We start from the raw sequence: 16676 nt of genomic DNA, 5'->3' as shown, positions 1-16676 counted from the left end.
TCAATAAGCGAAGGAAGGGAGGCTCAATGTTTCCTTTAGAACCTCCTTTAGTGGAGGAAACGCCGATGCATCCTTTACCAAAGGAGACGAGATCATACTGCCCCACAATTCCTTGCAGCGACAACATTTAAAGGGACCCGCTCATCCGCGCGTTCAGGGAAACTCAGGATGACTCAACACAGATCATGTTAAGTGACCAAAGCAATAATCTGCTTTGAACAGCTTTAAATAATCTATAAACTCAGATCCCAACTGTGAATATTATGCGGTTGTTGTGAAACAAACACAGTAAAGTTTATATGCAGCCTCACTTTGATTGGTTGTTTATTAACCGGGCCGCTGTTTCACTTTAGCTCCTCTTTTCCTTTGATTTCAATTCAGACTTTGTGATATTTCAGATTATATCAGTGGTTAGAAGGGGAAAGTGTTAGAAATGCGTTTTTTCTTGTCCATTTTCAGAAATTTTTAGTTTTTTTCACCACGGCAGACGTCACTGACCTGCACCGCCGTCGGATTATTATTACATGACCTAGTGGAAGGGCAGTCCGATTGACTCCACAACGTGATCGCCTTTCACTAACTCCGTTAGGAAGCCTGCAAGGAAAGGAGAAAGGAGGGGCTATTCGGAAGCACCCATGCTTTAAGTTCCACCTCCTGTTTTGGTTTCCACTTCCTGTTAGTTATCTGCTTGACTTCTACGTCCTGCTATAGACACCTGCTTCAACTTCCTGTTCCAGCTCCTTTTAGACATTTATTTTCTTTCCCATTTCCTGTTACATGAGCTTCCGCTTCCTGTCCCACTTCCTGTGAGACACCTGCTGCAGCTTCCACTTCCTGTGAGACACCTGCTTCAACTTGTTGTTCCACTTCCTGTCAGACGCCCGCTTTAGCGTTCACTTCCTGTTCAACTTCCTGTACAGATTAATTGAGTGGTGTGGCTTTTGTTGGTCCCTCCAGTTTTGGTTCTTCTCGTCTAATTTTGTTTACTCTTTTCTTTCCAATTTTCCTCCATCCCTTCTGCTCTCGTCTCACCTCTTATTTTCCTTTATTTTATTCCTTCTTTTTATTTTCCGTCCCCATTCTTTCTTTTTTTCTCTTTAATGAGTTCCTTTGCGCCTGATCTCACTTTAACTCCTCCCATGGTTTTTCGCCTTTTCTCTTTTTTTTCTCAAGGTATTCTCATCTTTTCTCCTCTTTTTTCCTTCCCTCCATTCTTCTCCATATTTCCTTTAAACTGCCTGTTTGTCTCAGCGATGTTTGTGTCCCATCACTCTGTTCTCCATATTTTCTCTCCACCTCTTGTTATGAATTCAATTCTTTTTCCTCCCGTCATGTTGTTGTTTTCTTCTTTTATCTCCTTCTTTCTTCCCTCTCGCAGGGAATTGCTGTGGTGTGATAAAGTTTTTTTCTGGTGGGGGATTATTTCATTTCCTGGAGTTTGATGTCCGCCGTGTTTTGGACGAACTCGCCGTGTCGCTCCGATATGAAAACGTTTGAAGTGAAACTTGTTTCTTCGTCTCCTTGTTTGGGATTATTGTTTGTTTTTCCCGAACCGACGAGGAAAAAAAGTGGAGGTGAAAACGTTGTCGCCTCGGATAATCCCCCCGAACTCTGATCCCAGCACACACACTGAATCTGTGTGTGTGTGTGTGTGTGTGTGTGTGTGTGTGTGTGTGTGTGTTCGGGAGTGTGTTCAGGAGTGAGTTCAGGCGCATGTTAAGGAGTGTGTTCAGGTGTTTCAGGAGTGCGTTTAAGAGTGTGTTCGGGAATTTCAGGTGTGTGTTCAAGCATGTGTTCAGATATTTCAAGAGTGTGTTCAGGAGTGAGTTCAGGCGCATGTTAAGGAGTGTGTTCAGGTGTTTCAAGAGTGTGTTAGGGTATTTCAGGAATGTGTTCAGGTGTGTGTTCAGATTTTTCAGGAGTGTGTTCAGGAGTGTGTTCAGGTGTTTCAAGAATGTGTTGGGGTATTTCAGGAATGTGTCCAGGTGTGTGTTCAGATATTTCAGGAGTGTGTTCAGTTGTGTGTTTAGGTATTTCAAGACTGTGTTCAAGAGTGTGTTTCGGTGTGTGTTTTGGAGTGTTCAGGTATCTCAGGGGTGTGTTCAGGTGTGGGCTCTGTTGTGTGTGTTCAGGGGTGTTTAGTAGTGTTCAGGAGTGTCTTCAGGTATGTGTTTATGTATGTCAGGAGTGTGTTAAGGAGTTTGTTCAGGTATTTCAGGAGTGCGTTTAGGGGTTTTGGGATGTGTGTTCAGGAGTGACGATATAACAGCTCTCAAACTCGATTTTCTGTTCTCACAATTTAAATAATTGCGAAACCTCTATTACCGACTGTTGGCCCTTTAAATACTTTAGCATTTTTAATTGTTTTAGCACTTTATTTTAGTTGTTTTAGCGTTTTAGCCGCTAAAGCCGTTCAAGAACCCCCCCCAACGTCTACATTTCTTCAAAATTCTAAAAATGTATAAAAAAAGAAATGAAGAACTGATTCTGATCAACAATTCGAGAAGAAACTCCTCTTAATCTTGTGAGCTCGTTTCCTTCTGACTGTAACATTGTCATCTTTATATTTTCCTACACTGTCAAACAGGATTTTCGACTTAGTGTAGAAAGCCAGGTGATGGTCTCCATGGTAACGTGCTTGTGTCTCCTCAGGTACCTGGCGGTGACCCAGTTCAGTCCGACTCACGCCCGGAAGGCCTTCCCGTGCTTCGACGAGCCCGTCTACAAGGCCACCTTCTCCCTGACGCTGCGCCACGACCCCCAGTACATGTCGCTGTCCAACATGCCGGTGGAGAACGCCGCGCCGGCCAACAACAACGACGACGACGACGGCTGGACCACCAACCGATTCGCCCGGACGCCACGCATGTCCACGTACTACCTGGCCTGGGCCGTGTGCAACTTCACCTACCGGGAGACGCAGACGGACGGCGGGGTGACGGTGAGTTCAGAGAGCGGCATCTCGGCGAGCCTCTGCCAAGGCGCCTTGTGTGTTTTCAAGCTTAATTATCTGGTGCCGCTCTCCTTTATTCTCTCAAACATTCGCGCTGTGATCTTGACTTAATGATCTCGTTATGAACCAAACAGCCGAGTCTTTTCTTCTCCGTCGCTGCTCTTCTGGGACTCGTGTTCGCATGCAGGCTGAGAGGGAGGAAAGTTCCTCAAAGCACAAAAATATCTTCACCCTGACTCAACGCTAAACTGCTTGGCAATAAGAAACCACATAGTCTCTTTAAATTGGATCTGAAAAGCTCATTTGATGCGAAGCTGACAGGCATGCCAACAATCGTATACTATTCTTCTTCGCTTTTTGCTTTACGAACAAAATGCCAACCTCTTTTCTAAAGTACGAAACCACAAAGACTCCCATTATTATCTCCAAGGAGAAGGGAAAATTGTCTCTATTTAACTGATTTCATACAAAATCTTATCTTTTCTCCTAAGAAGGGTTTAGAATTTAGGTTTATTCATGTGAAGTGAACAACTGTAACATCTGACAGTTTTATTAGATTAAATTAGATGAACCTTTATTCGCCCAACAAGTGGGAAATTTCAGTCAACTTTGACTTCCACCGATATGGTTTTTATGTTTCTATCTGGATAGTGAACAATCAGGGATGGCAATTTTCTGTGAATCCGTGGATTTCGGACGATTTGAAATTGGTAATTTTTGTGAGAATCTATTGAAAATGTTTAGATTTTCTTTTGGGGGGGGGGGGTTATTGCTATCATCAAGGACGAGGTTAGATTAGCGCTACTGTTTCGTTAACTAATGGAAATTAATTGTGACTTATACAAATAATTAGTAAACGGATCAGTGATTGGCTGAGAATAAACGATTTCAGCCAATAAGAATGCTCCTTTTCATTTCTCTCATAGTCAGACATATTATTTATGTGACTTCATTTTCATGGGAAATATAAGATTTACTCCAGGTCTTCTCATTTAGTTGTTCTTGTACAAAAAAGAGTTCAAATGGTTTCAAAATCGGTGGAAATTGCTTAAAAACCTTCCGCTTCAGAGGGGCTATGGCCCACAAGGCCACAGGAACTTTAATTTGAAATCACTTTTTCCTTTTGACATCGCTGACGATGATCTTTGTGAGCGGAAAATGAGGCTTCACAGCATCGTCTGTAGGTTAACAGAACTGAACCGGCCTCACGTCTGTGAGGAAGTCATTAAGTCGGAGGGCGGAGTTTGTTATCTCAGGCTGGCTCGCCAATTAAAGTGGTGAACTTACGCTAACATGTGGAGGCGAGGGAAAATTAACTGGCTTCCTCGCAGGTCGACTTGCTTTTATCACCTCTTTTTTTCCCCTTCCCTATCAGACGTGTGTACACACTCTGCCGCGAGGCCGATCAGTCATGAAGTCTGGAGATATTTGTTTTATGGGACGAGATTCAAAAGATTTCTGCTTCTCCTGACTCTGACAACGTCACGATTTTCCGGTCCTGGGTAAAACGATATTTGAACAAAGCTTCAGGAAGGTGTTGCCCTTTTCAGGAAGTCCTCACACTTTTTCTCCTGCGTTTCGCCTCAAGACCAGAGTGATTGTTGTTACCCCGAGGGACAGTTTGTGCCCACAGTGTGTCTCTTTGTTTGGTCACGACCAGAACAACTGCTCATTTGCGCAATGGTTAGTCAACTTGACCAAATTGCCCAAAATGTGTTGCCAGAGATGTTTCAGCGATTTCTGCAAATCGCTTAACTGCTTTTTTCTGGTCATATTAATCACGTTGAATGATTAACCCATGTTAACGAGTCAATTTTTATGGTTGAAATTGTTAGATTTGGTCAGTTTTTTAATTCTCAATAGACTTTATCCAAAATAAATTGTTTGCTATCTTGAAGTTCATAAATCTCTCTCCAGAAGTGTAAATGTCATTTTTGAGGTTTGTTCTTGTTCTTCTCTTGGACATCAACACATCGAGCTCGGTCTGAAAGAAAGAAAAAAAAGTGCCCACAGGCCTGATTCCTCCTCTGATTTTCATCTTGTTCCGTCCCCCCTCCGTCTTCTGATTTGAAAGTCAAACCGCTGGATTCCCCGTCTTCCTTTTAAACATGCCGAACATTTCAAAACAGAAATCTGTACTCCCCTCCACCCCCCTCGTACAAGGACGAAACACACACACGACCTTGTTCCTCCTCCTCCTCCTCCTCTTCCTCCTCCTCCTCCTCCGATCGTCTCTATCAGCGTAATTACAGATCATCCATCTCGTCTGGCAGGAACTCAAGGACGGCTCTCCAGCACGAGCCTCCTCGTTACTGGAAGATAATTCAGCTGAAATGCGGCTTTAATGACAAATCATATCTGGGTCATTTGTAACCGTCTCCAGCTCCTCCAACGCTCCGCCAGTGATATCGGGCCCAATCAGTCTTCATCATGAATACATTCTTCCATTGTTTTTCCATCCCGATCACCACAAACAGAAACTATCACGCCTGTAGTTTGGTGTCGACCGCAAAGGAAAAGATGAGACACGGCGCCCGAGACGCCGCTGGCGCTTCCTCTTGTGATTATGCTGATGATGTAGCGCTGTTAGGTTAGCCTCTGCTGGTTGTTTTGTTGCTAAAGGTCTGTTTATAGTCTATGCCTAGTACTCTATCTGTCAGTCTTCTGTGTTTATGTGTGTAATTTGGTGCAGTCCTACCTCTGGTATCCAGTACCTTGATTATCCGGTATCTCGGTTATCTGGTACCTCGCTTATCCAACAACAACCAACCGTTTTAGCCCAACGGACTGGTTTTAAGCAACGTCGTTTTTCTGGCGGATCAGCAGGACGGTGTATGACAAGGCTTTAACGAGGGCTTAATGATGTATGAAAAAAATTTACGATGTTGAGAAAGAAGCGCTGATGGAAGTGAAGCGTTTACAAAAAGTGTTGATGTGTGTATTGACTATAAAAACATTTTTTTACCCCCCCACCCTTCAATCCCAAAATAGAAGAATTAAAGTTCTATTGGCTGCTGGCGCATATGTAGAGTAAAACATGTAGTTACAATGTGAAAGAAGAAAAAGGCAGCTGGTGGTCACATTTTTGATGGACAGATCGTTCATTGACTTTTTATCCAGGACATCACCGTCCAACAGTGTCTTCAATGTCTCCCGAACACGATTGTGAAAACTTCTGCTCAACATTTTCACTTTCTGCTGCTAATTTGATTGCTTATTTGTCATCATTGCAGTCAGAACAACGTTTCTCAAGAAGTCTCCTGCTTGTTTGTGTTTTTAATGCTTGGCTAGCTTCTTTAAACTTTTCAAAGTAATCGTTAAAGTTTCCAATTATTTGACTTGTTTCCATAAGCCTAATGAAGAGATTTATTTATCATCATTTCGCTAATAGTTTTAACGTGTTTAGCCACACGTAACTATTTTTTTAAGCCATTACTTCACAAGTGACTTGATTTCATTATTGACAAACAAATAAACTCTGATAAAACTAGTCGTTTTTAGTGCTTTTTAAGAAATATAAGTGAATTTACACCTCATTCTGTCTTGATCACGCCGAAGTCCTGTTTTGTCGCTAATGGTTTGTGTTTGAATCCGAGCGTCGCTTCATTGGCTCTGGCTCTATTTGAAAGTCGATTTTCAGATTTGGATGTTTACCTTCAGAATTCTCCATGGCTTTGCTCAGTGTTTCCTCTCCGGTCTGTATCGACGTGGCGTCTCGCCCCGATTCCCAATCTTTCAGATCTGTCCAAATCCAGACGGAAGCACTGCTACATCTGTTGTCCGAAACGCTGCGTATGAGGCGGCTCCAACACTGCCCTGTTTTAAATCTGATCTCCTCGGTCACTCTTGTTCTGTTTTGTTTTTATCTCTGTTTGAATTCAGTCTCTCATTCCTGCTTTTCACTCACTTTTTTGCTCACTTCCACTCTGTAGTTTAATCTACAGTCCTGCCTTGGTTTTCTGTTCCTCGATTATCCGGTTCTTTGGCTATGTTATGGTAGCTCAGTTATTTTGACCTCTGTTTTCTGGACCTTGGTTATCTGGAGCTCAGTTATCCGGTACCTTTGTTATCTTGTACCTAGGTTATGCAGTACCTTGGTTATCTGGTACCTTGTTTATCTGATACCTCCATTATCTGGTACCCCGGCTATTTGGTGCCACTTTTGTCTGGTACCTTGGTTATCTGGTTATCCATATCATTTGTCCATTGACCGGCAGGGCAGGTTTTTATTTTAAATAAATAAAACTGATACCCCTGATATAAACTTTCTATATAAGGAACACTGTATTGTCACATACACAAACTTATTTTCATCTATTTGAAAGTGTAAAAGGAAAAACACTCTGCTGTGGAACATGCCGCGCATTTAGTATTGAGGGAAAAAAAATATTACAACACACTGTTGCCATCATTTTTATCATCCAGACACACGAGAAAGTTGCGTCTGCACTACACTGTCTGGATAATCCAGGTAGGACTGTAATTATTACATTTCCTTTCCATTGAGCTGTGTTCTTCCCACCAATCCCCTCCTCACGTCGTGCCCGTATCCTCATTCGGGAGTCTCAGTGTGTAAGACTCGGAATACAAATCAGGAGATTTTTTTTTTTTTTTTTTTAAGGATATCAGGATGTTCTCCCATGAATTAAAATCACTTAAAGCTGATGGTGTTTTTGGATGAGAGACTTTCTTAGTGATTTACGGCTCGGTTAGATATTACTTACGCACATTAAGCCGCATCCAAACGCTGCTGGATTACCTTCAAGTGCAGCCCGACAGCGGGTCAAGTACCATCGATTCATAAATAATACAGCAGCCATCATTAAAAAGCTCTTGCACATCAGAGCCGAGGAGGGAACAATGAGGCTGCTGGGGCGGAGGCCGACAATCCCAGGTTGAGGGTTTGAGTCCAAGGTGAAGGAGCTCGCTCGGGTTTCGTTGCCGTCGGTTTCTGTCACTGTGGTTTAGCCTGTTTGAGTTCGGTACAGGAACAGAGTGAGCTCATGTTTTTATATGACGGCTTTGAGAAAACATTTTGTGAAAGAGTTTTTAAATTATCTTCAGATGTTCGCAGACTTTGGAGTAGGCATCAAAAAAAAAAAAAGAAGCATAATATAGTCATATTGTTGTTGCGTAGCTACCCGTCTGGAACTTTTCTCTCGTTAGATTCCATTAATTTGAAAGCTTGCTGAACTTAAAAGGGAGTCTTCAGTTTGTCTCTCTGGTCCAAGGCTATAATCGCCAACGAAGAAAACGAACTAAGCTAGCGCAAACCTTCACCAACGCTACATTTGTTTGAGGAACCGAGTGAGCATCGCTAGCATGTTAGCCGTCAGCTCATATCAATCCTGACAGAATTTACTAAAAGTGCCAAGAATTGTAAAGTCTTTAGTTTTCGTACATTTCAAAACTTCGTATAAAGAAGCAGACCTTGTTTATATTGAAGCAGTGAAGAAGAACGCCCTCAAAAACGCTGAAAATGCGGTTTCACAAAATATTGTCTATTCTCATGCAACTCGCCTGAATGTCGAGCGAATGTCCGGAGAGGTTTTTAGTGATTATTGTGCAAGTCTGAATGTCATGAGTGTCGTACGAGCATCTTGAGAACTAAGCGAGTTTTGTGCAAACCTCCAGCGAGCGTCAAACAAACGCTGCGTAAATTCGGAGTAAATCTCAAGACGATTTTGTTGATAGTTTCGTACAAATGTAGAGTGAGTTTTTTATGAATGTAGAGTGAGGTTTTTTTTTTAAACGAACGTAGACTTCGTTTGAAAGTAGAGTGACTTTTGTACGAATGTCGAGTGAGTTTCATATGAATTTCTGAATGAGTTTTTCACGTGGATGTTGAATTTCGTACAAATGTCTGGTGAGTTTCGGGAAAATGGCACATGGTTTGTCATCAGAAGCGCGTCAAATAGATTTTGAGTGAGCGTTGTGTGAATAATGAGTGTCATGGTTCAAATTAGCGTAAAGTGAAAGTTAGATAATAAGTGAGCACATCTGTACGCTGGTGTGAATCTCAAACGTGCATCATGTAAAATGTCGAGCAGGTGTTTGTTTACTGGATAACCTGAAGCGTCACTCAATTCGTACATGTTCTAAAATATTCACTAAACCTCTGAGAGCAGTTGGAAGCTTTAGTTGTGTTGTACAGCTAAAATAAGCCGAGCCCGTCAGGTTTCTTCTTCTGACTTAGTGCTGCTGCACCGTGGAAATTTATGACGACTCAGCCCAAATCATCCGGAGAGGCGTGACAGGACGGATTCCAGATCACGGGCCAGATCGTCCCGTTTTCTTTCAAGAGGCCGAGACGTGATTTCTATTTACGGACAATCAGTGTGCTTAGCATGAAAAGGATCCAGGAAGCGGCGGCGCGTGCATATTTTTATACGTTGAAAACAGGATGCGGCGTCTCTGTTACAGCTCCGCTCTCATATTAAAATCCTTGTTTGAGCCCGAAGGCAGCGGAGACGCTGCTGTCTGTTTGCAGAGCAGCTTCCTCTGACAGAAACATTAATCTTCCCGTCCCTCCATCCTCCTCCTCCTCCTCTTCCTCGTCCCAACCCTCTGAAAGGAAGAGGACAAAAATCATCACTTCATTCTCTTCAGACGGATGCTTTGTCTCGTTAAAAACATTCATTCGTTCTTCCGTTTTCTTACTTTAAAAGCATGTTTGCTTTGATTCAGAGATTTTTAAAGTCAAAATGTTTACACCGCAACATTTCAAGTGACAACACCTCGCTCATTTTCTAAACGTTCTGCCTCGGGACTCGTTTTCCCAAAAAATTGCCTTTCCAGTGGCTACGGGTCTCGTCGTCACGTAAACGGACCCCCAAAACGATCTAGTGAGCATGCCAGGCCATGAGGTGGCACTGTTGGTTGTTTTTGTAATGAAACCACACACACATGGGTGCAGAGAGCGATACGCTATAAACGTTTACACAATGGAGAGTCCCCGACGTTCGTATGGACAGGTGACAAATTGGATGCAAATAGCGGTGAATCTAAACCAATATACCTATATAGATGATAAAACTAGAGTACGGACCCTCAAAATACCAAGCAATGTTTGCAGTTTCACTCAAAAAAGAAACTTAAAAGGTTTAATGGCTCTTAACAAATCTCAACAAATTTGCTGTGAATGTAATTCTTTGACGACGAGTTACGCCTAACAAGCTACATACCTGCGTCGTTCACGTCCCTCTCTACATTTTAACCGTACTCTCTGTGGCGCGACCGCGGCGAAACAGCCTTGTTTCGAGTGACTCCAGTGTTGTGTAAACAAACGGCGCACACACGATTATAGTTCATCGGTTTCACTCTCGTGGTTGAAGATGGATTGACCGTTTGACGTTAAAAACCACCGCCCTATCCACTAAAAACCTCCCGACTGCTCTCTGAGTGCTGCTCGGTGGCAGCCCGCTGCTTATACACTGTATGTAGACCGACTATAAATAGGATGCTTCATGAGCGGAGGAATTAATGTCTCTGAGGAAATCAATAAAGCGACTTAAGTCGCCTCATTTGTGCTCGGATTGACAGAATCGGTAGGAACGGACAAACTGTTGCGTTCGGGGGCCCTGACTGTGGCGGCAGCTGCTTAACGCACCTTCAAAAGGCGTTTGCAAACCGTAGAAAACACACACACACACACAAGTGAGACTGCCAGTAGTCTGATTAGCACCGGCAGTAAAAATGCAGCAGCCACATTTGCACGGCTAAAATAGCGTAGCTATATTCAGATCGGCTGCAGATATCTGGCGCCGCGTTAGCGACGAGGCTGCCGCTCCGTATGTTTCCCGGGTCACGGTGGAACGTAATGAGTCGGGGTGTGAAGAGCCGCAGCTTAGCGGCTGAGCTGATGCTTAAAAAGTCATTTATGTGGGCATTAAAACGGCTTTCAAGGCCTGAGATGTGTTCGGTACGGCGCGCGAGAATAAAGAAGAGTTTCCATCTTTTATACGATCTCATCTCAACGTTTGGGACTCGTCCAGGTTTGACACGCCGACTCCCTAAATTCGCCCTCTTCACCGGCCGTTTGTCTTCCCGTCCCGTCGGTCGGCGTAATGCGAGAGTCTCTTCTCCCGTGAACGAGGCGTTTCTCCCTTCAGGGAGGATTAAAAAGTCTGACAGAACACAAACAAACAGACGAGCGGCGTGCGATGACCCGCTCAGGCGGGCGCCCGCCTCAATAAAAACCGCCGTCTTTCAGCCGTTTAGCTCGTTATTCCTCCATTTTTCTGTCATCTCGCCGACTGGCGGCGTCGTAAAGCCGCGCGGCTGCCGGTGTTTATCTGAGAGCTAATCGCTGCCGGCTTCGGTGATGTCTGCAGCACATCTGCTCCCAACGAGACACGAACAAACGGCCTCATGAAGGCAGCAATGTCCGGATTTATTCGGAAAAGATGACGATCCTGAACGTCGCACCAGTTGTTGGTAATCGTCTGTGACGGCAGAACGTCTCAGATGTTGTGGGGAGATAATGACGTCTCTGTTATGATGATGACAAAGTTCTCTACAAGCTAATTATACAATATTTTCTCACTTTAATGACCTCAGCAGCTTGTGGAAGATGCTCTGCTCTGATTGGCTGTCAGTGGTTGAGGGAATTGGCGTGTTTCCTGTGTATTGACATGTGATTGCGCTCTTTGTGCCATTAGCAGTTAGCAGCTTCATTTAACAGAGGTGGGTTATGATAGTAGCCTCCTGTGTTGAGTTTCAACTGAGGTCCAAAACCGATATACATGTTTTAACTAGAAATAAATGTGATTTCCAGGCGATGACTCCTTTAAAGCGTGTGACGTGAAAAAATACTGTTCCTACTCTTGCGCTAATTTTACCCAGGACCACCCAGGATATTTTCTCCTGTCCGGTTAGACAGAATCAACTGTTTGCAGCTCACAGTTGGTGTCTGCTGGTTTATCCTGGTTTATTTATTGATTTGTGTTTTTGTGAGGTCACCATAGCAACAGCTCTTCTTCTTCACCTCCTTGCAGTCCCGTCCCACCTGGACCGACCTCCAGTCTGACCCGGCCGCTCTTTATTAAAGTGGACGTCCGTCGGACTCCTCCACTCGAATTTTTTTTTTTTTTTCATAAATCAGCGTTATTGCTTTCATAAACACAGCCGCTGAAGAGAAAAAAACCCCAAAAAACCCAAGGTTGTGACCGAAGCTCGTACTGATTCCACTGAGTGCTGCTGTCATCCAAAAACTAACGCGTACACACATTAGATGCTGATGAATCCGCCACAGGAAGTAGTTCTAAACAGAAGCACTGTGTCAGACCAAACTACTAAAACCTCTTGACTTTTTTTCTAACAAAGATTTAGTCCAAGTTTCACTCTATGTTGGTCGTTTATTTGCTGACTAAACAAAGCTTTCCCTTTAACATCTAAACACCGAGATATTTGCTGAAGAGTGGACGAAGAATGACCCGTCAAACATCTGATGAGACGGGAAGTTAACGAAAATCAGAGATGTGGTGTTTGCAAACAAAACCGCCCCAAACGCTTTGCTGGGCCAGAGCGAAGCACCGATACCTCATGGGGTGGGGGCGGGGTTATCGAGACCGCTGGAAATGCAGAACCGCCTTCATTCATTGTTTTATTTCGTAATGGAAGCAAAATGAAATCAGCAGTGGCGCTTCCCAGACCTGTGGTGAAAAATAAGTTGTCAGATCAGACAGATCCACTGTTTCTCCTCCCTGCACCACTCTGCTTTAATAAGACCACTGAAACTTTTCTCGGATGTTTCACCGGGACATAGCTGAAGGATATTCACAGGCTGGTAAAACAGATCAGGGCACAATAGGACTCCTGAATTTTACAAGATGTTTTGAAATGATAGGTCAGGTTTTTGGGAGTTGAAGATTCTTAATGGAAGCATTAAACATGTGGTGTTTAAAATGTAATAACTTATTTACACCGAATTCTAAATAATGTAATTTCTGAAAGCTTCTCAGACCATCAAACATTAATGAATCCAACACAGGATGTGGTTTCCTTCTACCTTGACTAAATTACTGGAACTTGAGCTGATGAAGCTGCAGGCTGAGGATCTGGAATTTGAAGACCAATAAGATTGTTTGTGTCAGGAAGTAAAGAAAAATAAAATGATGTGGAAACATTTTAGTAAAGAGCTTTTGTTTCTTTCAAGGCCTGAACTCAACAAGACCTCTGAAGGTGATGATGACTACAAAGGATTCATTACGAAGACGCGTCTTTCCCCAAGAGATTGAAAGTGAAATGACAAAAAGTGTTTTGGCGATCAAATAACACAAACCTCCCTGTACCTTCCAAAAAACGTTAATTGGAGCGTCAGACTTTGAATAAACCGCCACAGGAAGTAGTTCCAGACAGACAAGCTATGAGCTTTGACTTAACTGTCTCGTTAAAGCCGAGACTTCACGTGTCCTTTGAAGGCGTTGAGACGTACTAAAATCTGCCGTTTAAGTAAAATAGTCAAGTCAAGTCTTTATTTGTATAGCGCATTTAAAAACAACCACGAAGTGCTTCAACTGAAAGACAAGATATAATCTGTGAGTGTAAGATAAACAATGCCAAATATCAAGGGGTCGTCGCTCGACTAAGATTACTTACTGTATGTGTCCTCAGAAGACACCGAGCAGTTTTAATTCGAACAGGTGAGCAGAGCCGCAAAAAAAAAAAAAGGTCACAGTCACCTCTATATCCCAGACTGGATCTTGGAACTATAAGGACCCTCTGATTAGCCGACCTTGCCGATAAAACTGGACACATAAAAGCTCAGATAAATAAGAAGGTGCCAACCCATTGAACACCTTAAAAACAAGCAATAAAATCTTAAAAAAAACGATTCTGAAGCGGATAAAAAGCCTAAGGAGGGAGGTTAAAGCCCTGTCCTTTTTTCTCTGCGTCTTGCACGTCCACACGTCGTCGCCGAGGTGGATGATTTCAAATCTCTCCACTCTGGAACCCGTTCTCAAAACAACGCAGGTTTCGGGCTCCTAAAACGCCGCGGCGTGTGGACGATCGGCCAAAAAACAATATGCTGCTGTTGCGTGGGCCAGGCCTAAAACTGGAGTGTTGCGCTCCTGCTACTTTGTTACTGTTAGAAGCGGTATTTTGTACCAGCTGGAGCCGACGAAGAGACATCTGATCCAGACCGCTATATCAATCATCCAGCCTCAATGTGATAAAAGCATCTATGTCTCTCTCAAACTTGTTATTGGCAAAATCGGGCTTTAATTTGGCCAACGGCCTCGACTGTTTATCCAGTTTTGACCAAAGAACAGATTTGTTTGTCAGATTTAAAAAAAAAAAGAAGAGTCATTTATCGGTATCCAGGGGGCCAAGAGCACTGGTTCAGTCAACGAGTTGATCTGGATGGTGAAAAACAACCACAAACAACAATCTCTCTTTTGCTTTCATCAGCATCAGGATGTGGGAATTTCAAGGTCGAAAACAGCCCTCAAACTTACTGTCCTTGAATCCTTCCGTACCACATCTATAACAATGCACCAGTTCCTGTCAAAGTGATGGGAAAAAAAAAAAAAAAAAAAACTTTTTTAGACTTCTGCAGGAAAAAAATATAAAAAATTCCACTAAAGAATCAAAGAAATAGTGTCCCTTTGAAGGACACGTCCAGGGGCTGTTTGTGGTCTCCGAGCCCACAACTTCAAACACTTTCCTCACAAATAAGGCCACGGATCGTGCGGGGGTGGGGGGCGGGGAGGTTTGTGTCGTTTCACACTGAGTTTGCTTTCAGCCATGTCACATATTCAAGAAAAAGCCTTGTTTCTGTTCTTTCTCAACAGAAAAATCACAAAAAATCGCTGCGCACATTCAAGATCATGCTACGAAGTTTATGTGGTCCGACGCGTCCCTGACCACCCCGGGGAGTGGTTTGAGGCCACGCCTCGTTCGTTTCAGAAAAGTTTCTGAAGAAGATCTCTGTTGGCATGGCAATGGCAGAAACACTGAAAACGATGTAGTTGGCGTGCCAGGCCATGAGGTGGCACTGTTGGTTGTTGTAGTAATGAGACCACACACACATGCGTGTAGAGAACAATCCGTTATAAATATTAAGACAGCGGAGAGTATCGATGCCATCAGACGAGAATCTCAACTATAAAACTATCAATATGGACGATAAAACTAGAATATGAACCGAATCCGCCTCAACAAAGGTGATTTTTCAGTGTATCAACTTTTTTTTCAAAGCTCCGATCACAACGTTTCACTTTCTGTTATTACAAATCGACTAAGAAATGTGTAAAAGAGAATATTCGTGGGTATGAATAAAGTCCCTGGATGATTTCCCTCCAAAGATCAGACCCCGAAAATTGTGGGGATTTGCGTTCGCCGTAGCTCCGTGAAGATGTTAAATGTCACATTAACATCCCATAATAGTTCTAAAGGTCACAGCGTTGCCCCGCGATGATAATAAACTTGGATTAGTGTTTTCAAATGTTAAAAAGCCTGCTTTAAGTGTCAAACATTACTTGAGCTAAAGGCTGAAAGGCTAACTAAAAACGACTTAAATCAATACAGGACCCCTCGACGTCGCCGTGTTCCTGAGGCTCATGGGAAAGGAAGTTCAGAAATTTAGTATACATCTGTAACTCTGCGTGATTCATCGAGCTGAATTATGCTAATGCTAGCTGGCTGGAATGACTGGGAGCATTCGGAATCTCGTTACTTTATGTCAATGTTTTATGCCCGAAATTAGTAATATAATCGGAAAATGATGCCAATGCTACCTGGCTAAATTACTTGTAGCATGCTGCATCTCGCTAAATGATGGTAATAGTGCATTGCTGGAATAACATAAAGCATGCGGTATCTCGCTAAATGATACTTTATCATTTATGTTAATGCGACAGGGCTCGAATTACTAGTTTAATGAATAAATTATGTTTTCCTCTTTTTAATTGTAAGACGGGCTGAAATATGGCTGGCTGAAAGAATGCTAATTCTTCCTGGTTTCAATCACAATAGGTTACAATGGTAACGTGCCGCAAACTGCAATACTCAGATGCTAGCTGGCTCAAATTACTGGTAGCATGCTGCTTTTAGTTTAAGTACACTAACGCTTGCTGCATTTGCAGCTTGTTACATTGTGGAAAACACTATTTTGCTGATAGCCTTCGTAGCATGCTGCTAAATTATGTGAATGCTACTTGGGTAAAATGTTCAAAAGCTTATTTTATCTGGCTAAATGATGCTACTGCAACATGGCTTTGTGCTACGTTGAAAGTCTTGGTCGCAGGCAGCATGCTGCTAAGATATGCTAATACTACAAGGCAAAAAAAAAAGCATTATTTTGATAAATTGTGCTAATGACTTACGCTAGTTTTAGTGAGTACATCTTGGTGTGGTGGGGTAATTCTAGAGTGGCTTAGTTGGGAGAGAGGTCGCCCTTTGGTCATCGGTTCGATTCCCGATCTCCATGGTTCACTTGATCAAAGCATTGAACAGAGCACCATTACGTGGCAATCATGTCCACTGGTTTATTGGACAGGTGACCTGGAGAGAAGTTGATTTGGGGTCAGAAATTTCGAGGTTCAATACCCACTCTGGGTCAGCAAGTCCCTTGACCCCGAAAAGGAATTTCCCTAACTGGATTAATAAAGTATGATTCGTTTCACTGAAGCCCATATTCCACACTGGCCAATGCCACGCTACGCCCCGTACTCTGGATTGCCCCTATTCTCGTTGGTGTCTGCTATTCTACTGGGTATTT

General features: G+C 43.1%; 1 protein-coding gene across 1 annotated transcript in view; it reads left to right on the top strand.

Moving 5' to 3' along the window:
• trhde.1 (thyrotropin releasing hormone degrading enzyme, tandem duplicate 1) overlaps nt 1-16676 on the top strand; it is a gene marked incomplete at its 5' end in the record, with an annotated part of 148576 nt that overhangs the window by 18907 nt on the left and 112993 nt on the right. The window contains one exon of the mRNA XM_080492323.1: nt 2653-2941. Coding sequence (XP_080348449.1) covers nt 2653-2941 — 289 coding nt within the window. The remainder of the gene's footprint in view (nt 1-2652; nt 2942-16676) is intronic.

This window comes from Lipophrys pholis (genome assembly GCF_963383615.2).
Source record: "Lipophrys pholis genome assembly, chromosome: 22".
NCBI classification, from domain to species: domain Eukaryota; kingdom Metazoa; phylum Chordata; class Actinopteri; order Blenniiformes; family Blenniidae; genus Lipophrys; species Lipophrys pholis.
Note: the sequence above shows the minus strand (reverse complement) of the source record. Positions and strands in the feature narration are given on the sequence as shown.